This window comes from Typopeltis vanoorti, chromosome 17 (assembly GCF_054136105.1).
Source record: "Typopeltis vanoorti isolate ZY-2024b chromosome 17, IOZ_Tvanoo_1.0, whole genome shotgun sequence".
NCBI lineage: Eukaryota > Metazoa > Arthropoda > Arachnida > Uropygi > Thelyphonidae > Typopeltis > Typopeltis vanoorti.
The window spans coordinates 20,464,297-20,489,607 of record NC_143565.1 but is presented as its reverse complement, the minus strand read 5'-3'; the positions used below and the strand labels follow the sequence as shown (position 1 = coordinate 20,489,607).

The following is a 25,311-nucleotide window of genomic DNA, read 5'->3' as shown; positions in this document are numbered from 1 at the left end:
TATTTTTATATGTCTCACAATCATTTCCTACTCTACTATTTAGATCCCCAACAAGGACCAACTTTTCCTTTTTCATTGTGTCAGTTGCTTTTTCTAAAGCGTCAAAAAATTCCTCCACTTCTACCTTAGTAGAACCTTCTGTGGGACCATAGGCACAAATAAGTCTCATTGTCCAGTTCCCCATTCTCATATTTGCCCACATTACTTTACTTGAGACTGACTGCCATTCAAGAAGATTAGCCTCGTATTTTGTGTTGAATACTATGGCTACTCCTTCTTTTCCTTGATTGTCATTGCCTGAATATAACATTTTGTATTTATTGCTCAGAAAGATCTCACCAGTTTTGGTCTTTTTTGTTTCAGTCACCCCTATTATGTCGATCTGGTACTTATCTAATTCCTCAGCTAGCTCCATTTCTTTGCCATTCAGGCTTCTTACGTTGATAGTACCGATCTTTAACTCTGGTGATGTTGAGTTGGGGTTTGTTTTCAGATTTGTTCCAGTAGCTGACTTTTCGCTGTTCGCCCTGGTTCCCTGGCGAAAACAACGGGGGCCTTGTTTAACCGGGCGACACCCCAGCCGGCATGAAATTTTGTCATGTTGTACCATCATTTTTTATTTTGGTTTAACCAATAAGAATACAATTTGGTCGGCTAAATCCCAAATTGCCAGCCCATCCTCGTTCGTTCAGTATCAAAGTAGATACCCAACAGGGTACACCACGAGAAGGTGAGGATTGGACATTAGGTCAGAAGCCCTGGTCGGTTCTCCGCATTCCTTTAAAGGCTATGTGGAGGTCTCCTCTCAGTTATACAGCTTTGACCACCCTTAAGCACCCCATTAATATTATGCATATTTGCATAATATTAAAATTGCATAATGCAAGTTAAGACAAAAGTGATGCTGTGTGTAAGCGATCATATTAACAAGCTAGCTGCTAGCGTAAAGATGCTGCACCAACAAACCGCTTAAGCCATGTGGGTTTGTTTACATGCGTAGAAGAAACTAGTTAAATTATACATTTAATTATTAATTATCTTTATGGGGAGCCTCGGGAGCTTGTTCATATGTACGGAACACTGTAAGTCGGATTGTCTGTAATCTGGGGGCCACCTGTATTTAAGAAAATGTGCTGAGATAGTGTGGTAACCAAATTTAAAATGTTGCATGGTGACTTCAGCATCTTTTATTTAAGATTGGATCATTTTTATTTTTATTTCAGATTTCTCTTGGATTAGTGTGAATGCTTTTATGTAATTTTTTTTTTTTAATTTTAGAAAATTTTAAGCTCACATTCACATGTATTTCAGTGCGCTTTATATATAAATAATGTTATTATCCAAATTTTTCTTGTCAGATGAAAAAATGTATTCAGCTAGATGAGAAGCTTAGGCAGATGGATCAGGATATTACAGTAAATCCTAAATATGTACAGAAGGTGAGATATCCATTTCTATTAATTTCTGTAATTTTCTTTCGATGTTTAGATTTCCTATTAAGTGTGAATATCTTTCACATAAGAAATAATCTATGGTCATTTAAAAATTTTTCTTGATTTTTTCCCCTATTTATTATTTATATTAATTGACATCAACTACCTTCGTTTTCTGAGGTTGTGATAGCAAATTGTTGACATTGAGAGATTTAATTTGGTACTACTCTAGTATGTTGCATTCAACTTGTATGATAAATGTAAAAGATATATAAGTAGTAGATGACTTTCATGGCCAGTATAAATACATCATTGCTCATTGAAAGGCTGAAGTGACTTGGAAAAGCACTTTGTTTAATCTCTAAGTTGAGTTTCCAGTGTATCTATAGCCACTCCATTGTACTAGTACATGTGTGCGTACATGCATGTCATAGGTATTTATTCATTAATTCATTAGCAGAATTGTTACTGAAAGAAAAAAAAAACTCTCCTTATCTAAATAACTCTTAGGAGTGATGCTTTGTCTTTGAGGTGTGTGTGTGAAGCTGTTCATGATGTCTTCACTGAATTCATTGAACCAGTCAGCTAACACTTTCATCTTGAGATGTAAGTATTCACATTGGCTAAGATGCATTCGTAGCATTGGTTCTATCCACCAGTTGTTCAATGTTAGTTGTATATACAAAATACTTATCAACCATTTACTGAGTATAATATTTGTATTAAAAAAAAAAATTGTGTACTTTTACTACCTCACCCACTGGGTTTCTTCTTTTTTATTTAGACTCCTTTGTGTTTAAGTAAACATCTATTAATATTGGCTTCATGCTCCAAATTTTTCTTTATTTTGTTTAATGTGAATTTCACTCATGAAAGGCCGTAAATTTATCATACATAGTTCTCTGAATAAATTTACATTTACACAATCTGATTCTCCTGTTCATGAGCCCAAATAGAGAATTTTTGTCAAGCTATTTCAGAGAATAATGGTTCTGCACTGCATAATAAAAATCATAATTCACATAATTCTCTTAAAAATAACAACTCCATTTTATAATTAACTGTTCTCACCAGAAGTATATATAAGCAATAATTCAAAGAAACAAAAAAAATTTTTACCTGATCATCATTGTATAAGTTTTGAAAATTAATTTTAAGTCACAGTCCAAAACAATGTATCATCAGAATTCAAAGTGTCTTTCCTCTCACAAAACTATCATGTTTCTTTATTACAAACCATGGGAAATAAGCTGTTAATAAGTTTTTGAAAGACAGACCTTGTTGAGATATAAGTTCTTAGGAAGTTCCAAAAAGTCTTAGGAAAGTATTGCTTCTCTGAATCCGTTAAGTCTTGACAAAGTTTATAAACTTTGAAAAGGCCAATTTCATTGTCAAGTGGGGAAAAAAAAATGTTGTCATAATAGCCCTGCAAAAACTCAGCAAGTATAATTCAGTACTGTTTTAAGATGTCACTCTTTATTTCTTATCCCTGCAATTAAACATACACTTTCAGTCAGAGATGCATATTATAAAAAAAAATAAAATGAGCCCTACTTTAAGTGCTGGAAGCTTACCTTAATTCAAAAATCATTAATTTTATTGAGATATACAAAATACTTATTATTATTATATAACACCTCCAGGGAGTCCAAAGACTCATTGAGGAAGGGTACCTGCTCTACAGTTCTACATCTCCACCACTTCACTAACTGCAACTACCTTCATCATCTACACTATCGACATCTACTGCCGACCACCACCACTATTTTCACAGACGATCACAAACATTCATGCCTACGGCGGGATTCGAATCACAGCCTTTTGACTGGAAATTGAATATGCTAACCACTCGGCCCACCAGGCCAGCACTATAGTTTTATAGTGTTTCACATACAAGAATTCAGAATGAGCTTTAGAGAAGGCTGTGCACACCTTTTTATTTTCATGCCACTTAAAATAAAGTTTAAATGGAAAAGTACAAATAAATCTAGTTGACAGGCTTAGGAGTTAGACATTATTCATAACTTATTTTAATAGTATTACAACACCAAGCAAACTAAATCATAAAAACATGTTTATTAACTGGCTTATATTTTGCTGGACTTCACTTTCAGAGTTACATATTACAGTTTACACACAACAATGAGTAAGTGAAACAATTCATAATTGTAACAGACAAGATCTAAAGTCCTAATTTGGCACCCTCTAATGGTGTGAAGTTTGCAGTTGTGTAGGTGTTGATCTTAGGATAATAGTTTCCCAAACTTTTGGAAATTAATGTGGCCATACTTGTCAAGATTAGAAGAATGCTTCATAGCCATCGCTGACTTTTTGCTGACTCTAAAAATAATCTTTCTGACTTGTAATAATTTCTATATACCACATTGGCTTTTTTTTAATCTAATCCTGTGTGAAGGGGTGTCCAAAGCATGGTCTGCCAGTTCAGATTTGCCATAATAATAGCAGCAGCGAACATAACAGACCTTCCTGTCTGTCCATAGTAGGGTAAATCACAAGTGACTTCATACACTCTGGGATATGTCTAGAGGATGGAGTTTGTCTTTAACCAACCAGATTTATGGGGTACCTAAAATCCATAAATCTAATATTCCTCTACATCCTGTTGTAGATAGTATAGACAGTTCTACTTATAAACTTGTTCAATAGTTAGCTAAGTCACTTGCCATCCTGTACTGGTAACTCCTCTACTTTTATAAAAAAATTTTGGATTACTAATGCACCACTAACAGACACTCTTGATTTAATAAAGTCTTACTTCCTCCCTGATATCTTTGAATTATTCAAATTTACTATGTATAGGTAGGTTACTTGGCAAGGATGGATCTACAAACAGATGATGGTATTGTAATGGGTTTCCCCACTCTTTCCTCTTTTAGCTAACTTTTGTATTGGAACACTTTGAGAACAAAATACTTACCACGGCTACTTACAACTTACAAACCCTTAGTGTGGCTATGCTTTATTGATGATATATTTGCCATTTGGCCCTATGGGCAAGACACTTTGGATTCTTTTGTAACTTGCCTTAACAGCCAACACCCCAAAATTCACTTCACAGTAGAAAGAGAATCAAACTCCTTTTTTTCATACATTAATCACTTATCTTTCAAATGATTTGCTATCTTTTTTCATTTGTATAAAATCAACACACACACACACACACACACACACAGAGAGAGAGAGGGGGGGGGGGAAGATGACTACATAACCAATCACATCATCATCATCCAGCTCAGGAGTGTGGAATTCTAAAATTACTTACACAAAGAGCTAAGGCTATTTGTTCTGATGATGCAGCTCTTTCCACAGAACTGAGCTATCTTCAGCTTTCTTGGCCCAATGGCTAAAGCTCCTACAAAGTAGATAAAATACTACATCATACAAAATGCCACTATTCCTATTCCATATATCCAAGGTACATTTGGAAAGCTAGCTTAAGTACTAATAAAATGAATGTGGCATGAAGTAACCTTCATGCCACATTCAAACCACATGTCAAATTAGCAACTTTGATTCACTCTCCTAAGGACAAACTCCATCCTCTAGCCCAGTATTTCTCAAAGTGTGGTACGCATACCCTCGAGGGTATGCAAAAGGTCTTCAGGGGTACGTGGCACTTTTTGGCTATGCATCATTAATGCATGGAATCATTATATTTCTCAACAACTGGGATAAAAACGGCACTAACTAATGAATCACATCTCCCCTCCAACAGAAACTGCTGTATAGACTCGAGCAAAACCATATGTTGCCAGTGCAACATATGGTTTTGCTTGACACCACCCTGTCGTGAACGTGTTAAAACCAAGAAATATATAGTGAATGTGTTCAGATATTATGGAATTCGGTTGAAGAGAATTAGCATTTCAACTCAACTGTTGAAATGCTAATTTGTCTTTGGTTTGCACGATCTTTTGTTAATACTGCACCAATCATGTGCACTTCTTCATAGCTGCTCTATGTATCTCAAGTCTCTTAAATTATTGGTAATTTTTGCTTGAAATAATGGGAAAGAAGATGAAGCTATTTGGGTTGATGACGTTGATGATGCACACAAGGAAACTATTCTCGATGCCTAAAGTAGTAATAGCGCATAAGAGCTTCTTGGTAAGTCACATCATTTGCAGTTTTTTGCCTGAAAACTTTAGTTTCCAAAAATCCCCACATACATCTTGCACCATGATAGTTTTTATTTTGGGAAAAAAGTGCAAGTTATATTCGAGTAAATATGGTAATTTTTTTAGCTTTCAAATTCTTAAGTATGGGTCATTGGTTAAAGATTGGATTTATAAAACCTACAAAACAGAACAATATAGCAAATACAAGTAGCTGTAATCAACAAGAAAACGTTGATATTACATCTGTATCAAATGAAATTGATAAGGGTGTGTTGTCTGACATCTCTAGAGAACCAACTAGGAAGAAGATGAAAAATCTTCATAAGTATGATATGAATTACTTGAAATGTGGATTTTCATGTACGGGAAATGAAGAGGAACCTATTCCAAATTTTGTTCTATTAAAAATAAATCATATTTTTTGTTTACATGAATATATAAATTCAAATAAAATAGACATTTACAATGAAATATACTTTATTTATTTATTTATTATTTGATAAGGGGTGCTTGGTAATAATGAAAATTTATGAAGAGTACACAGATATCTGAAGTTTGAGAAACACTGCTCTAGCCTAACCTGTAGTGTATGAAGTTCCCTTAGCCTACTATGGACAGACAGTAAGAGCTGTTAACATCTGCGTTGGAGAGCATAAAGAAATACATTTGCTACCATTATTGTGGCAAGTCTGGACTTGCAGACTATGCTTTGGACACCCTTTCACACAGGATTAGATGGAAGAAAACTAGTGTGCTATATAGAAGTCATTAGAGATCAGAAAAATTATTTTTAGAGTCAGCAATGGCTATGAAGTATTCTCCTAAACATAATAAGTCTGGCTGGCTGCTAAACATTTGGGAGACTATTATTCTAAGATCAGCTTCTACACAAGTGTAATACTCCTTTTATTTTACAACATTAAAGGATGCCAAACTTTAGATCTTTTGTCTGTTACAATTTGAATTGTGTCACTTATTGTTGCATGTAAACTGTAACGTGTTGTTTGCTCTGAAGATAGTGGTTTGAAATCCAGCAAAACATAAGCCAGTTAATAAACATCTTTTATAATTTGGTTTGTTTAGTGTTGTAATACTGTTCTAATAAGTTATGAGCACAAATAAATTATTGTACTTTCCCTCTTTCAGGAAAGCGGGGTATGTAATTTCATCAAAAGTGGCAAAATTCAGATATTTTCCCAACTTATTTTAATTTTTTTTTTAGTTTTGATTTTATTCACATTTGATTTTCTGATCCTACATAAATTCAAATATTTACAGCAAACCTCTCCCCATGTAATTTCAAAATGTTTATTTTCTGTATTTTCATTTCTCTGGCAACCAACTGTTAGCTAATGAAAGGCAGTTGATTTCTCCAAGTTTTCATTGGTGTATGTGCATGTACTAGAGACTTTTCTTGCTTCAGGAATAAGGTGGAATAATGGCTACCATCCCTTAGTGAGTTTGGTTCACTAAACCAACAGTAAGCAGAAACTTTTCCTGGTTATTTCATGTTCTTGTGGTAAGAAATACATGAAGTTACCCTTGACAATATTCTTCATAATATTTTTAAATATTTGACATTTATAACTTCTAAATCTTGATTTTCTTAACAAAAGAGAATAGCATTCTTTATATCACTATAAGATATAAAATCTAATAAATCCAAAAAGAGAACAGAGAGAGAGAAAAATAACTGATTTTGATTTTGCATAATTTCCAAAATATATCTGAAAAGTAATATTAATTTTAGAAATTTGCTTTCAAAAGTTGAACTCAGAACAAAAAGAGTGAATAATTTATTTTTTAAAGAAAATCTATTAAGAATTTTAATAGGAACATTTCAACTTGTTAAAAGTTAAAGCAATAAATTTTCAAATAAAAATTATAATTCAGCCTAAAGTGATGTTTGAATAAAATAAAATTTTAAATGAATTGGAGGAAAATTGTAGAGTGTATGAAAAGGTTTAATTCTAGACTGAGGCCATGTTTATGTCATTCAATTGCTTATGGTTTTTTTAAGCCAGTTTACTTGTTTTATGGAACAAAAAAAAAAAAAAGAGTCTCTTGGAATTCATCATCATCATTGAATTCCTGATTTGTAACCTCAAAATTTGTACAGGATGCTATGATAATATCACTTGAAAATTTTACATTATTACTAACTTCTTTTGACCATTTATCTCCAAATTAATCTGTTATCTGTTACTGATGCAGTAAGTTCTAATCTAAACTAAATCTACCATACTTATTGATGCAGTAAGTTCTGATCTAAACTAAATCTACCATACATACTGATGCAGTAAGTATGGTAGATTTTGAAGCACGGTGAAGCACACAACCCTACCTGGCAATCAGGGCACCACATACGTGTTTCTTTGCGAACCTTCTTTTTTAAAACTAATCTTCTGCAACAAATGGCACATTTTCTTCTTGATTGGGTTCCTTCCTTTATCTGGTCCTCTGCCTTTCTTGTTAGTCCTCGAGGTGTGGTAGGTTTCAATGATCTTGTCTATGAGATCTAGCCTAAAAGCCATGTAATCAAGCTTACCACCTAACTTTGTGTGTAACACAAAAGCATTGTACTATTTATCATAATAGTATTTTTAAACAAACTTTCTGTTTCAAGGCAACGACCTTCCCACACTGAAAGACACCTTTCTTCTTTTCTTTAATTTCTCCTTTCTTCAACTTCTTTAATTTGAGTTCTTCAGGCATTTCTTTTTGGGTTGTCTTAGCAGTCCTTTAAAAATCAGTTTTCTTGGTAACTAAGTAGTCTACGAGCTTGGGACTGTTGAAATAATTATCTAAGGTAATGCAGTATCCCTTATTCAGCAGCGAAGATACTAAGGTAACAACAATTTGTATACTAAAAGCAGCGTTAGGCAGTAAACTGTATACCTGAGTGCCTTTACTCATATAAATTATCAGTTCATATACCTAGCCCACTAGATGATTCACAAAGTTCAAAGCATTTCAAACCAAAACGAGTGCTTCAGCAGCACGTACCAACCCAGTCGACCTTTGTATAAAATAAGGCTGTCATCAACAGAAATATCTTGTTCTGGAACTTCTTTTTGAAAGAATCAAAAAAAAAAAGCCTATTTTTTTTTAGTTTTGGATTGGAATAATCAGAATCCTTGTCGGCAAAGTGTAAAAATTTGATTATCAAGGAATACCTACATTCAGACATCACTTCTGAAAAAATGGTGTCTTGATTATCCTTTTTTTTAGACCAATACCATTTTATTTCTAATTTCTGAACTATTCCTTGAAGCAGTAATAATGCTTAAAACACCTTCACTTCACTTCACTGCTGTCTGTGTGTGTTTCCAATGAAAACGAGAGAAACGTTTGATAGTAGCAGCAACGAACTGCATAGCTTTGTTCGTTTCCTCAACTAAAATGTTCATTATATCTTCATCAGAATATAATTGAACAGTTCCAATAAGCAATTACTTACAGGAATATCTTGAGAAATACCAGGTGTTTCCATAAAAGAAAAGTGAGGATGATATAATCATACCAATCCAGCCAGTAAATAGCACCATCTCCTAGGGACAAACTACAACTGTTTTCATCACTATCAGAATTCTCCAATGTGATGAAGACAGTTGCAGTTTGTCCCAAACTAGGAGATGGTGCTGTATACAGGCTTGATTGGTATGATTACATCATGCTCACTTTTCATTGTCGCTGTCATCACATACATCTAAAAAAGAATTCTTCAACATACTCTTCATCTCATTCACTAGAAGAATCTATTGCAAATAATGCAGCAAATGTCTTGCACTGCTGCCAACCTGATGTTGAAGCCATTTACTTTTACACCACATGTGTCCTTCAACGTGCTTACAGGGAACAATCACCCTCTATGTGTAAGCAAGAAAACTAAATCATAAATGCATCCAGCATGGTTATAACAATTATAAAATGAAAAAGTTTATGGAAATCTGCTCAGCGTTAGTAACAATAAAGAAATGATACTAACAAACACGCTCAGTGCGTTCGTTGGTTAAAGAATACTGCAAACATATACTAGATTTATTTAAGAGCATAACACGAACTGCATATGCCAGAGAGCTGAGTTTGAGTATCTTCAATTTCGATATTAGACCTAATGCCACTTTCCTTCATAATATATCCATGTGAATAACAGCAAAATTAATGTGCACCCTTGTTTAATACCTGATTTTACGTTAAACCATCTTCGTTAATTCTAATTACTGACTTATATCTCAAATATAGACAATATGCTTGATATATTGTCCCATTTCTACAATATATTTGTAGCATGCTTAACACATTTTCTCTTGGCACTTTGTCATATGTCTTTTCCAATATTGTCAGAACTTCAAACTAGAATACTTAAATACAGATTTTTGTTATGTTCCTATGATTTCTCAATTTTGTGTGAGAGGTTGTGAGTCTATACTACAGGGTGATCATAATTTAAGTTCACATTTCGAAAGGCTGTAACTGGGTAACTACTCAGCGAAACGATTTAGTATTTAACATGATGATATGTGTGGCAATGGAATTGTATTTTGCATCTAAAAGTTGCCACTAGGACGATACATAGCACTGCAATACATGTAAATTGCGTATGATACTCTTGATATGCAGTGAAGTACTGCAACTATACCATTTATGCAAAATGACAAATGTCCACATTTACATATACCTTGAAAGAAGCTTCTATAAAAACAGGTAACTGCGCAATACATCAATTTATTACCAGTAAGCAGACAATGTGTTAAAGCACAATGTCGCCATTACCGAAGGATCAGCGTTGCCAAGTCACGTTTATCGTGACTTGGCAACGCTGTTTCTCCATCTACTTCTATCTCTTTACATTGTGAAAGTTTAGAACATTAAAGGGATTAAAAACAGGTCCTATGATTTCAAGTGGTTTATGCAGAATGATCTGGAAATTTGAAGAGACAGGTTTCTTATATGTCAAACCTGGCAGAAGATGGAAGTCCATTGATTGGCAGACAGTGGAGTAAATAGCCACAGTATCAAAGGAAGAAAGGATAGCAAATGTTGTAGGAAGCAGCAGCATATGGCGTATTGCATAGTCTTTAGACAAACCTGTAAGCACGGTTCACAAAGTCGTGAGGCAAATTCTGTACTGTTATCCTTACAAGATTTTCTACCTTCGGCAGTTTCTTAATCCACACCAGGGTGCATGAGAAACATTTGTCCAGTTTCTTGCTTGGACAGAACTGGATATTGACTGACCATGGAACATTTTCTGGACTGATGAAGCTTACTTCCATCTGGATGGTGCTGTGAATATGCACAGCTGCAGAATTTGAGCAACTGAGCAACCACAAACCCTGAAGGTCACCAAATGGTGACCTTCAGGGTTTGTGGTTTTTACAGTGGAATTCATTATCGGACCTTTTTTTCTTCTTTGAGTAGCTTAGTCCTACTAGTCTTATTATCTGTACTATTAATAGCGAGTGATATGCATCTCTCTTAGCCAGTCAGGTGATTCCAACACTTCAATGGCATCAGTGCCTGGATTCAACAGTTTTTATGCCAGATGGTGCCCCTCCTCACATCACCACCACTGTCAAGCAGTTGCTTCAGACACATCTTACCAAGGATAGAATCATCAGCCGACATTTACGTGGCCAGCACTCTCAATGGATCTGAACCCCTGCAACTTTGGATGTGGGGGACATCTCAAAGACATTGTCTACTGTGGACACATAGCCAACTTAGTGGACCTCAAGAGCAGCATTACATTGTTGTGTCCCCTTTTTACTGTCCTATAATTGTTAATTCCTCTTACAAGTTTATTTTTTTTTCTTGTTTGTAACAAATTTCTTACTATACGTGATATCACCCAAATACAAGATATCTAAGCTCTTGCTCCCCTTAGTATCCTAAAACGTTTATATTTTTTAGCTGCACCATTTAGGACATTTAGTTTATGAAAGAAAATCAAAACAAGAAGAAATTTCTTAAATATGTTTAGGTGTGAAACAATTATGCAGTCGTGACCTTGAACTCACAACTACCCCGCCCCACCATGGCTAGATTCGTACGTTATTACAAGCGGTGCATTGAATGACAATTTCAGAACAACTGAGTTTTCAATGAGCAAAAGTTTATTATACACATAAGAACAATACAATAATATATTAAAATTTGTTAAAACTTAATTCAATACTAAGCTGAAGCAATACAAAGCAATACTAACAAATCACAAATGATAGGTTATAAATTCTATGTGGGAATGGTGATTATGCTGACACAAAAGTTCCAAACGTACGATAAAAGGATATCCTCGCAAATGTTAACAATTGACTAAAACTTCTCATCTGTCTGAGCACAATACCTTAATCAAACACAATTAGTTTATACACGTTAACTCACAAGAATAATATGGGTTAAACAGTCCTATTGCTACAATAGTAATCACATTCAATTCTTCAGACAGCTCTCATACAAAATATAGATGACATGCATAAGTTACCAGACACACGATTTTTTTATCTATTAACACTGACAAGCCTATTCCCTTTCTATTCTTAAATGCACTAAAGTCCTAGTTCAACTCTCGTTCAAGTCTTTCAATAGATCAGTAACTGAACTACAATCACAGCTACATAAGATTTGAAATAATATAAGATTTTGTGATGCCGTTTGATAAGGATCTTCTATGCTAGTCTCTGCTCTTACTTGTCTGTAATTTCCGAGGACGAATTCTTCTGTAGTGGACCATATCTGAGATTTCTCGGATCAAGGTGGGCCTTCACGTCTTCAGCACATCAAGTTTCTTCCAAGGAAACACAATGGATCTATGATTCAGTAGTTGTGAGATTCACTACGTGGCCACCTACTTCTCCACAGATTTTCTTTTTTCATCAAGAACACGGTCGATATAACATGCAGTAGTTACCTTCTCAGCTGTACGGCATCCCTCCTTTCTATAATAGGGAATTAGGACCGAAATCCTGCTTACTTTGTTCCTTGTCGTGGCGGAAGGAGAGAACTCCTGACCGTCACTCAGGAAAACCACACGAAGAAACCGTGGTGCCCATAACTGGGCACAGTAGTCCAGATGGAGTCTTATCAAGGCTTGATACAGAGGAACAACAACTTGTTTGTCTCTGCATGTTAAAGTATTTTTCACAAGCCAAGTGATTTGATGAGCTGATTTAATCACTTTTGCAATGTGCCCCCTAAACTTCAATTCCCTATTCACCAACACTCCCAAATCCCTAGCCTCATCAATCTCCTGGAGTACGGTTCCACCAATGCGATATACTGCTGCTATTCTTTTCACCCCAAAGTGCATAACCTTACACTTTGGCACATTAAATTGACATCCATTTTTCCTAGCCCAGTCCTCCAAACTATCCAAATCATCCTGTAAAATTTTGACATCCTGTGCACTCACAATTGCTCTACCCAACTTTGCATCATCAGCAAACAAGTGAACACTTCCTCTCAGATCCTTTCCTATATCATTGATGAACAAATTGAAAAGCAGTGGTCCAAGAACAGAGCCCTGCAGCACACCACTAGTCACAAGCCGTCTTTTAGACTCCACTCCTGCATAAACCACTCTCTCTCTCGTATCTCTCCTTCAACCACCCTCCTATCCATCTCACCAACCCTATATCTATCCCCATCTGCTCCAGTTTACTGATTAGGGTTCCATGTGGTATCCTGTCAAAGGCCTTGGCAAGGTCCAGTAGTATCACTGTAAACCCATTACCCTTATTCAGTTCAGCCGTCACTGTGTTATAAAACGTGAGCAAGTTACTGAGGCATGATCTACCCTTCACAAAACCATGTTGTCCCCCATACAATATCCCATTTTCATCTATCCAATCCCGTATTCTTTTCTTGACTAATTTCTCTAAGACCTTGACAATGATTCCTGATATGTTAATCAGTCGGTAAGTTACAACAGCAGTCTTGGAACCACCTTTATGCAGTGGAACTATTTTCCCCTCTTTCCACCCCCTCGGGACTAACCCAGACCCGAGACTCAAATTAAACAAAATGGTCAAGGGTACTGACAATTCTTTAGCTGCTTCTCGTATGACACGAGCTGGTATACCATCCAATCCCACAGTTGTATTGACATGGAGGTTATGCATGCAATAGACTACTCACCTCCACTTCGTTCACCACAATTCCCGTATAATCTACTGGTTTATTTGTTTCTGCAATGTCACCACCTGGATGATATATACTTGCAAAGTGCTCACTCAGTAACTCAACTATATCAACTGATTCAGTCACCTCCCTACCATCGGCATTCTTTAAAATCATTCTGCCATGTACATTTTTTCCTTTTACTTGCTACATATCTAAAAAACTGTTTAGGATTCTCTTTAGCCTGCATGGCCAATGTTCTTTCGTAATCCTTTTTTGCTTTTCTTACCACACTTGTTACCCTTCTGGCCTGCGCTTTATACCGTTCATGTGCCTGCCTGTCATCTTTCTCCTTAAATTCCCTCCATAGTTGTTTCTTTTTTTGCAGCCCAAGCTTAATGGTGTTATTCATCCATTTAGCCCCTAGTTGATTTATTATTCGGACTCTAGGTATACAGTCAGCCATTGCTTCATGCAAACACTTCTTAACTGCCTCCTATGCACTATCAACTTCTAGTCCTTGCAGTTGTACATGCCATGGCACTGAACCAATCAAACTCCTAAGCTTGTCATACTTTCCAGCCCGATAATTCCACACGTACCCTGTCTTAATTGAAAATTCTACACCTTTAGCCACCTCCCAAGTCAAGACCCTATGATCACTCTCACCAATTGGTGACAATGTGGTCATATTTGTTACAGCCAAATCCTCAGATGTAATTACTAGGTCAAGCACTCTCTGACCCCTGGTATTTTCCATTACATGCTGTCGCAGATAGTTATCCCTTAATAACCGCATAAAATCCAATTCCTTCCAAATATTTGGTAGTGTTAGAAATATTTCTATCTTTCCATATCTTTTTTAGTTATGTCATGGCATTTCTTCCCATAGCAATTCTTTTTATTTCAGTATGACAAAACACCTTTATTATCTTCTCGAGTATGTTTGCATAAATATTACTTAATACTCTCAATATGGAAATTCCTCTGGAATTCTCATATTTGAAAAGTTGACCATGGTCAACTTTCTGATCATGTCTTTTGCATTATGCTAGTGCATTCACTGCAAAACTTTTATACCTCCATACTTCAGCATTTCTTGTTGAATATCATCTACTTGGCATTGCCTTCCCACATTTCAGGTGTTTGATTGCTTTTTCTACCTCAAGTGTTGATATGTACTCCTGATTAGATTTCTCTTGAATGTTTTCTACCACTCCTCTGTTATTTCTTGTTTCATTGAAGTCTTTCAAAACAAGTATGCCAAACATCTAGGATATCTTTATCTTCAGTTTTTATGTAACCATAGAAAACCATAAAGTAAAAGGAATCCAAGATGATAAAGGATTCCTTTTATGTATGGTTTTCTCCATTTCTAAGGTTTTTCAGTAGTCTCCAGAACATTTTGCCACCCTTTCTGATATTTGGCTTACTATTCTTCCAAAGTTTATCAGTGCCTCGTGTTTAGCTGCTGTTACACATTTCTTTGCTTTCTTATGTTTCTCTATACACTATTAGAGTACATGCTGACTTACTTGCAAGAAAATTTCAATAAGCTTACTTCTTTTTCAGGGCTGAATCTTTAACTTATTGAGTCCACCATGGAGTTCTGATTTTTCTATCTTTGCAAAGAACTTTGCCATATCCCTCTCTGGCTGAATCAGTCTGTGATTATTTCAGTCTGTCACCAAGTTTCCAAGTTTGATTCTTATTTTCAAGCTGTTTCGTTTTTTTATCGAATAATATTTGTGTATTTTACTTTTCCATTATGTTTTGATAGTTGCTTGACTTTGATTCATTTTAAGCATTTGTACAGATATGTACATATTTTTCTTTTTCAATATAATACTCAATTTTATGCTACTCAAAAATAAATACTGATGACATCCTATTTCAAATCTACTGTGTATGCTCTAGTGTCCCTGAACCATTATGAAGATATCACTGTGTACAGTAATAGTCAGTGAGACTTTTTCATAGTGTTAATGATGACTTGTCTATGTTCTGAACAGAAATCAGGTACATACATCTTTTCTCCAAATTTTCTCAAAATATTTGTATATGTCTGGTATTCATTTCCTATGCTACTCCTTAGACCTCCAACAAGGACCAACATTTCCTTTTCTTCTTAGCTACCTTCTTTGATGATTTAAAATTTTCTGCATTTCTTCCTTAGTAAAACTTCTCTGGGACTGCAAACACAAATAACCCTTATTATCCAATTCTCCATTTTGATGTTTGCACGCATCAATCTACTGAATTCCCTGCCATTCACGATTATCTTCATGTTTAGTATTGAATACTGCAGCTGCTCTTTCCTTCCCTGATCATTATTGCCTGAATCATTTATCTTCTTTGTTTTAGTAACACCAATTAGGTTCACCTGCTACTTCTCTAATTTTTTTCAAGTTCTACTTTTCCATTGATGGTCCCTATCTCGAATTCTGCTAATGTTGAATTTATTTCAGTAGCTGACTTTACACTGTTCACTTCTGCTTCCATAAAGAAAACAGTAAGTGCTTTGTGAAACTGGGCAATCGATATGATGGCATTTCATGCTGTTCCATCCAGCATGAAATTCCATCATGTTGTACCATCATTTTTATTTTGGTTTAAGCCAAGAAGTATACAATTTAGTGAGCTAAATCCCAAATTGACAGCACATCTTCACCTTCTCCTGGCACACTCAATTAGTAGGTTACCTGAATTTTACCTGTATATTGAATGAGCAAAGATTCCAAAGAACTTGGACATTAGTCTGAAGCTTTAGTCAGCTTCTGCCAGCTCATTCATTCAGTATCCAGGTGGATGCCTAATAATGGAACATACCAGAAGAAGGTGAAGACTGGATATTGGATCAGAAACCTTGGTTGCATTCTTTACTAAATATGTGGAGGTCATCTTACTGTTTTAGGAAGGAAGAAGAATCTTTTGAGATTCTTCTTCCTTTTGAGATTTTCTTGAGAAATCGTTTGAGAATGTCTTGAGAAAATATGGAGAAAAGACTAAAACCAATAATAATAGTATCTGCTGGATTTCTGTTGAGAACATGGATTAATCGTTACTAATACCTTGTTTCAAAATAAAGACATGCACAAATTCACATGGAAGAAAATCATGAGAAATAAAAAAGTCTCCCAGGTTGTGTTACTGTCGAGAGCTGTATCTTCACACTGATTCAAGACACAAAAATATGCAGGAATTTGAAACAGAAAGTGACCATTAAAAAGAAAGGGAAAAAATGTGTATATATATATACACACACACACACAAAGTTTTAAAAAGAACCAGCTTTTAGAGGTGAAATGTGCATTCAAATATAGAATACTATTAGAGAAAAAATGAAAGAGTGTGAAAACAAGGACTCATTGGCAGACTGAAGGAATCACTGATTGATTTAGCAAAGGTGGCATGCTCTGAAGTTATTTTAAGGATAGAAAAATTAAAAAAGTGACATACATAAAGACTGAGGATAGAGATATTCAGGATATTTGGGGTAATTACTTAAAGATTGCTAGATAATCAGTGTTGCACAGCACAGATGTGCTAGAAGATCCTCTGCCTGCTGTATATGGGATTGGTAATAATAATAAAAAAAGTTATAGAAGACTGGTAGAAAATATTCAAGAGAAATATAGTAAGAGGATTATTTGTCAATACTTGATATAGAAAAAAAAAAGCCATCAGAAACTTGAAATGTAAAAAGGCTGCTGGAGTAATCTGACCAGAAATACTCAGATATGCAGCATAAGTTTTACAGTGACCACACTGCATGATTCAGAAGGCATGATAAGAAAGTCGAATTCAAGATGACTGGAGTAGAGCTCTCACAGTATCCTTCTATGAAAAAAGAAATAAAACACTGTGAGAATTATAGAGAAATTTCCCTATGGAGTGTTTTAGGCAAGTATACTTCAGAAGAAGCCAAGAAAATTGTGTAAGAGAAACTTAGATAAGAATCTGGGTTCAGACAAAATTGGAATGTATTTCTACTCTAGTTGAGCAATCATTGGAACATAATATGAATCTGCATTTAAGTTTAGTGGATCCGAAAAAGACATATGACAAAAGAAAGCTGTTCAAAATGCTACAAAACACCATGGTGTATTTAGGATATTACACAAAGGAATATATAATGTATATTTAAGTTGTAAATCAGAAGTTAGAATTGAAGAAGGTTCAAGAAACTGGTTTGATGTAAAATCACAATGTAAAACAAGATTTCATGCTATCTGCACTGTTATTCTTTGTCTATATGGATCACTTTATAAAGGAGTGTGGCATACACCTGATTATCAAAAATTGAAAATGTCAACTTTTTATATTGATGATGTTATACTCCTAAATAATTTCAGTATAAGTACTTACCTTAACTAAATTGAATAAATGCTGTAACACATTTGGCATGAAAACTAGCAATAAAATGGCACAATCTATGAAAATATGCAGGAATATGAAAAATCTTGTTTTCTATGATTGAATCTCTAGGCAATTACTTTCAAAGATGGGATGTTATCCCTGATAACATCCCATCTCTGAAAGCAGTTGCATATCAGGGAGGGTAAATCGTCATAACCACAAAATATGGGGATCAGAAACTCTCACACCATTTGAGTATTCAAAAGAGATAATCCAAAGGTGAATTTCTGGTGTGCTTTTTTCATGTTCAGAAGTTTTGGGCCCTTTTTTTCTTTGTAGAAAAAACAGTGACAGCAGTGAACTATCTGGATATGCTACAGCTGTGTCTGTTACCCCAGTTGGAAGATCATCAGCCAAATGTGTTCCAGCAAGATGGAGTATTGCCACATTAGGTTCTTATTGTCTGAGAATTTCTTGACATGTATTGTATAGAAACAGTTACACTACAAATGATGGAGAACACTTGAAAGGAAACTGATTATTGCGTGGACATCTTATGCCACAAAAAAGCATGCATGTTGAAGTTGTTTAGCATTTTGCAGTATTGATTCTTAGGTAATAAAACATTTTGAGTTGCACTTTCATATTCTGTAAGCAGTTTTATTTTGTTGTTTCCGGTTTGAAAATTATAGGTTATGGAAACCCCAACAATAATTTAGAATCATCCTGTATATTTATATCTTGAATCAGTGTAAAATATCACTATCAACAGTAACATAGTAAGGAAAGGAGTAATTAACATGTTCATTGCCAATCAAGCGATATCGCGTGATGCGAGTCCTCACCAAGCAGCCATCACGCGTTATCGCGTGGATGTCACTAACTAAATAAAAAAAAAATTTGGCCACCACACGAAATTCCAATTTTCAGCTTGGTTTCAGTGTTAAAGGAAATAAGTAATATAGTAAGACTTTTCTCATTTCTCCTCTTTATGTGAATTTCTGCATATTTTTTGTTGGAACATTAAGCACTTACCATTATGATTAGCTTTCTCCAACAAATTCAGCTTTTTCATTTTCTTTGTCCACTGCCTTCTCTAATGACCAAAAATTAGTTCTTCCTTAGTAGAATCATCCGTAGGTCCATAGATACAAATAAGCTTCATTGTCCAATTCCCCATTTTAAAAATTGCTTAACTTGAACTTTGCCTTTGAATCAAGAAGTTTATCTTCATGTTTAGTGTTGAATACTATATCAACTTCTTCCTTTTTCTGACTATAAAATTCTATATTTATTATTTAGCGGAATCTCACCTGTTTTAGTCTTCTAGTTCTACTAGTTTCACTTTTTTTCTGTTGATACTTATGTTGCTGTTGGCTATCTTGAATTCTATGATAAGTTTGTTCCATTAGCTAACTTTTCACCATTTTTCTCTGGTTCCTTGATGAAAACAGCATGACCTTGTTTAACCAGGTGACACCATAGTCAATATGGCATTTCATCTTGTACTGTCGTTGTCTTTTGGTTTAAGTCAAAGCAGAAGAAAGTTTGCTTGGTTAAACACCAGATTTGCAGCCTATCCTCATTTGCTCATTATTTAAGTAGATAACCTACTAACCACAAGGAGGTGAGGTTAGACAAGGTCAGAAGCCTAATCATTTCTCTGCATTTCTTAAAATGCTATACGGAGTCCCTCTCCCAGTTATCTAACTTTGATCCTTACATTTTTTATATAAGGTAAGGTCATGTTCATTATTCAAGGCCCTGGTTTTCTTCCTCATTACCTGATATTGGTATATACCTATGTATATACACTGATGAAGATGTGTTTAATACTGGTGGTGCGGTAATGCAACTAAATATGTATCCATGTTCATTTTCTGTATGCTACATATGTCTCTTTTTTTTTTTTTTTTTTTGACTGCAGATGCAGATTAATATTTGTGGAAAAGGAATGGTCCTGTTTTCTTCTATTTCAAGTATGAAATAAAACTTACCTTGAGATATAAGCTGTTTAAATATTCAAACTGTTCTGGATCCTGATCGTATGATCAGTATATCTTTTTTTGGCTGTCCTTCTTTAGGGTGTCCTTCCAAGGCTTGTCATTCAAAGGAGTCCACGTAATTATGTGTGATGATGATGATAAGAATGACAAGTCCATTGCTGAGCCTTTTCTTTTAATTTATTATGCTATTTATTGGAAAAACGTCAAAAAAGTGTTAATAATGGGCTAAAAAAGCCGCCAATGAATGCATTTCAGCAAAGTGAGTTTTTGCGATTAGTTGAAATATTATAACTCGTACACATCTACTGCTCTTCCCTTATATACTTGGGATAATGCTGACAGATATGGCCAATAAAGCCTTAACAGTACTGGCCACTGAATTAGAAACTTTTATTTAATACTATATTTGAACTCCTTTAGCTCAAATTATAGCACATATGTGGCATGGTATAGATTCAACAAGGTTTCAAATTACCTGATGTTTTTCTTTAGTAGTATAATAAGTAGGGCCTGGTTTGTGTTTCCCCCCCCCCTCCCAATGTCCTTGATATGTTCTTTCTTGCGAATTTCTCTCAAACATTCCAAACATTCTGGGATTTTCAAGGCCATATTTTTACTTTAAGATAAATAGCCAAGAAATCATGGGAATACAACTAGGAATCTATATGTTGTTTAATGTGTACTGTTCTTATTTGAGAAGTTTAGTGTAAATGAAACTAGTCAGTTGTTGATTTCTGAATAAATGACTAATAATAAAAAATTGTTTAATCTTAAGGAAGCTATATTTAAGGTTTGAAGATTTGAAAAAGGCATATATTTAGGTGCCAACAGTAGAGCTATTTAAAATGCTCCAATTACATTGTGCAAATAGAACATTGTAATAGAGCAGTGCTTAGGCTATACTTAAGTTGTAAGTTGACATTCAGAATCCAAGGATATATTTAAGAAAATGGTTTGATTCATAAAATCAGGTATGACCCATGGGAATACGCTGTTGCTACTTATTCATCATTTATATTGATCACATTGTGAAAGAGAATGGCATTAAATCCGCTATCAAAATCTTAACCAGTTCCTTACTTAATGCAAACAGTGTTATATTTCTAATTAAATCCACTGCAAGTCTTCTGAACTGTATAACTACTATGTAACAAATTTGAATTAGAATACAAAGTCAAAAACTATGACAGTACTAAAGATGACCATTTATTATTATTATTATTATCATCTCAAGACCCCATGGAGTCAAAGACTCATCTAGGAGGTCCCTTTGTCATACAACTCATCATACCTTGCCTTAAACACATTCAAATTCTCTACAGACACCATACTCTCATGCAAGGCATTCCAATCATTCACAACTCTCCACCCAAAAAAACCTGCTTCTCATTTCCATGTTCACACCCTCTTTATACAGCTTCCAGGGATGACCTCTTGTTCTCCCCTGATCTCCCACTAGTTTTGAGAGAAAACTTCTCTATATTATGCCATAGTCACGATTTCTCATGCTAGACATTCACTTCGTCTGCCCTGGTTCTGCAGGATACGATGGGCAGTGTTTGTCGAAAATCACCAGCAAATAAAATAGTTATTCCACCCATTCTTCAATCATCTGATCTGATATCGCTCATTGTTCTGTTGACTGCTTTAACAGATGTTTTATGGGTCATTGTACATTCATCCCAAGCAATCAAAGAAACCTTTTGTAATAATTTCGACAAATTACTTTGTTTTGATGTATTGCACATAGGTGTATCATTAGTCACATTTGTAAATGGTAGTACTTTGAAAGTAGAATGGGCAGTTCGACCACCTTGCAATAGAGTAGCTGCTATACCTGAGGATGCCACAGTCAGAGTAATTTTATCTTGGCTTCTCAACTTAGCTAATAACAATTTAATAAAAATGTTTTCCCAGTGCCACCTGGAGCATCCAAGAAAAATAGTTTCCCTGATTGATTTTCACAGCTTGTTAAAACATTGAGAAAAACACTTCAGGTTAATCTCAAGTTATTGTTCATGCTGACTTAATAAATCTCATAGTTCACTGAAATTGTATGAGGTTTCCAGGATTAAATCTCTATCTAGAGGCAAAGGATTGTTCGGTATTGGAAGACCGAAATCTTTAACACTTTTGTCACTTATTGACTTAACAATTGATTCAAATCTCAATAATACCTCATTGCTTGAGAATGAGTAGAATGTCTTGGTGTAAGGTATCTTCCAAAAAATGATTTTTGTAAGTTGACCATAGTGATAGAGGGTCAGTCATGTTACAGTGAACCAACATTACAGCGAACAAAAGACACAAAGATGATAGTGAGTTTGAAATTATTGCATCGCTGAGACAATTGGACCAGTGAGGATCATCTTCTATCAAATTCAAAGCCTTACGTGAATTCTGGTATGTCAGATGTACTACACCATTTACTGTTCTTAGGTTGCTGAATGATTTTGGTCCTTTAACACGCATCAAGAGCATTCCTAAATAAAATCATTCAGCATTACTGGGATGCACTATAAACACAACCTAGAGCATCACTCTTTTTCACACTAGGATAACTGTCCACATTGGCACCCTATCTTCTTCGAAATTTGTTTTGATGCCAGGCATAGCATGTAGGTGCCTCATTATAGGTCAGTGTTTTGACAAAAATTATCTTCGATGCATAGCTTAAAAAAAGATGTTAATGTTGTGTCCCTTAGTGACTCCCTATGCCGAGTGCATTACTTTCTGTGAACTGTACTCTTTGACCATTTTCGAGATGAACTACGGTTGGATGGTTTATGGCTTATGAATATCAAAAGATAAAATCTGCCAAATGGCTTCAGAGGTACTGATATATCATCTGGTTTGGTATAGATCTACTTCACTATGTTCATTTTTCAAACAAAACATAGCTTGGTCTGAGCCCTTATTGATATACTTGCATATATATTTGATAGATTTCATGCAAATTTCAACATTTATGTGTGCATTAAAGGTTGGCAACAAAACTGGATTATAAGGCACTATATGACAATTACCAATTTCAAAAGTTCCTTGGTCTGTTATGTATGGTAGCAATTCAGCCACTCTCTGAAGGAGCACATCGATGATATTATTATCATCATCATCACGATCATCATCTGAGACCTCCAGGGAATCAAGGACTCATCGAGGGAGGCTGTAAATTACCCAACCCAGCTATCATACCTTCCCTTAAATTCATTTACACTAGATGCACTCACTACCCCTAAGGGCAAATTATTCCACTCACTCACTGCTCTCTCTGGGAGAAAAACCTAGCTCTTACCCCTTTCTTTACTGAGAACAACATTAACTTCCATGGATGCTCCCGTGTTCTCTCCCCATCTTCCATATAACGAAAAATTTCATCATTTGAAATGCTATAACACCCATTCAAAAGTTTATAGACCTCTATCATATCACCCCTCTTTCTCCTGTTAACCAGAGTCTGTAATCAGCATACTCGCAATCTGTCCTCATAATCTAAATCCCATAATCTGGATATAATTTTTGTAACTCTTCTTTGCACCCTTTCCACAGCTTCTTTATCCTGTTGGAAACCAGGATACCAAATCTGCGCACAATAATCCAGGTGTGGTCGTATCAAAGCCTTATAAAGAGGTAAAATTACTTTCTTATCCTTACATGTTCATTTCAACATAGCAATTATCCTCTGAGTTGTATTTGCAACTTTTGCTATGTGACCTTTGAACTTTAAATTCTTATCCACCAATACACCAAGATCCCTTGCCTTTTCAGTTTCTTGTAGCATAACCCCACTAATATAATATGGAACTCTAATCACACCAAAGTACTTAACTTTACACTTACTAACATTAAACTGATAGCCATTTTCATTTGCCCTGATTGCCCTGCCTATCTTTGCATCATCAGCAAACAATTGCAAATCTGATGATAGATCCTGCTTGATGTCATTAATGTACAGATTGAACAATAATGGCCCAAGGACTGAACCCTGAGGTACACCACTGGTTACCTTAAATCTGGCAGATTCACACCCACTGTATACCACTTTTTGATATCTATCTGTCAACCATCTCCTGATCCAAGTTAATAGATTATATTTCAATCCCAATTATATTCCAATCCCACACGATAGGCAGTTTACGCAACAGCCTATCGTGTGGTATCCTATCAAATGCCTTAGAAAAATCCAACATTATCATAGTGTATCCATTCCCTTTATCCAACTCGGCCATAACATTGTTATAAAATATGAAGAAATTGCTAAAACATGACCTAGCTTTAGTAAACCCATGCTGTTCCCTGCAGAGTATAGAACGCTTGTCTACCCATTTCTGTATGTGAGTTCTTACCAACTTTTCTAAAATCTTCACGACCACACCAGAGATACTAATAAATCGGTAGTTAGACACATCAGTTTTTGCATCACCCTTGTGCAATGGAACTATCATACATTCCTGTGGTATCATTCTTGACCTGAGACTCAAGTTATACAAATGTGTGAAAGACCTAGCCAGTTCAGCTGAACATTCCTTTAGCAAACGGGCTAATATTCCATCTGTCTCTATTGACAAATTCTTATCCAGGTTATGCAAGAGCTCTTCAACCTCATTTTCATGAACCTCTAACTCTTCATCCAACGTAGCAGTAGCACTGTGCAACATGCTACATACACTTGGTTGATATATCTTAGCAAAGTGAGCACTCATTAACTGAACCATCTTCTTAGCTTCCGACACTCTTGTATCATCTGCATTCAATAAAGTTATTCTTCCACATTCATTCTTTCTTTAGCTTGCATGGCCAATTTCTTTTCATACTCCGTTTTAGCTTTTCTCACAATACTCGTTACTTTTCTGGCCTGAGCTTTATATATTTCATAACCCCTCTCACGCTTATTCTCACCATATTCTTTCATCAAGAACATCATCATCTTCTTGTGGATCTCTTGCTTAATAAGGCTGCACATCCATTTCACTCTCAACCTATTTATTCTTCGAACACTAGGGATACATTGAGATACCGTCTTATTTAAGCACTTTTTCAAAGATTCCTATGCATTGCTGACATTTTTTCCATTCAATAACTGATATGATACCATGGGACCAAAGATAGCATTCTTCTAAGTAGATACTTCCCAAGAAGGAACAGCATGATCACTGTCACCAATTGGTGGTAAAATAGCCATATTCCTGACAGAGATCCCTTCTGACACTTCGAGCAAATCCAGCACTCTTTGACCTTGAGTTCCTTCTTTCA

At 35.3% G+C, this 25,311-nt stretch overlaps 1 protein-coding gene across 1 annotated transcript in view; it reads left to right on the top strand.

Moving 5' to 3' along the window:
• CSN3 (COP9 signalosome subunit 3) overlaps nt 1–25,311 on the top strand; it is a 218,263-nt gene that overhangs the window by 147,809 nt on the left and 45,143 nt on the right. The window contains exon 14 of the mRNA XM_090407666.1: nt 1,359–1,439. Within this exon, the coding sequence (XP_090263792.1) occupies nt 1,359–1,439 (81 nt within the window). The remainder of the gene's footprint in view (nt 1–1,358; nt 1,440–25,311) is intronic.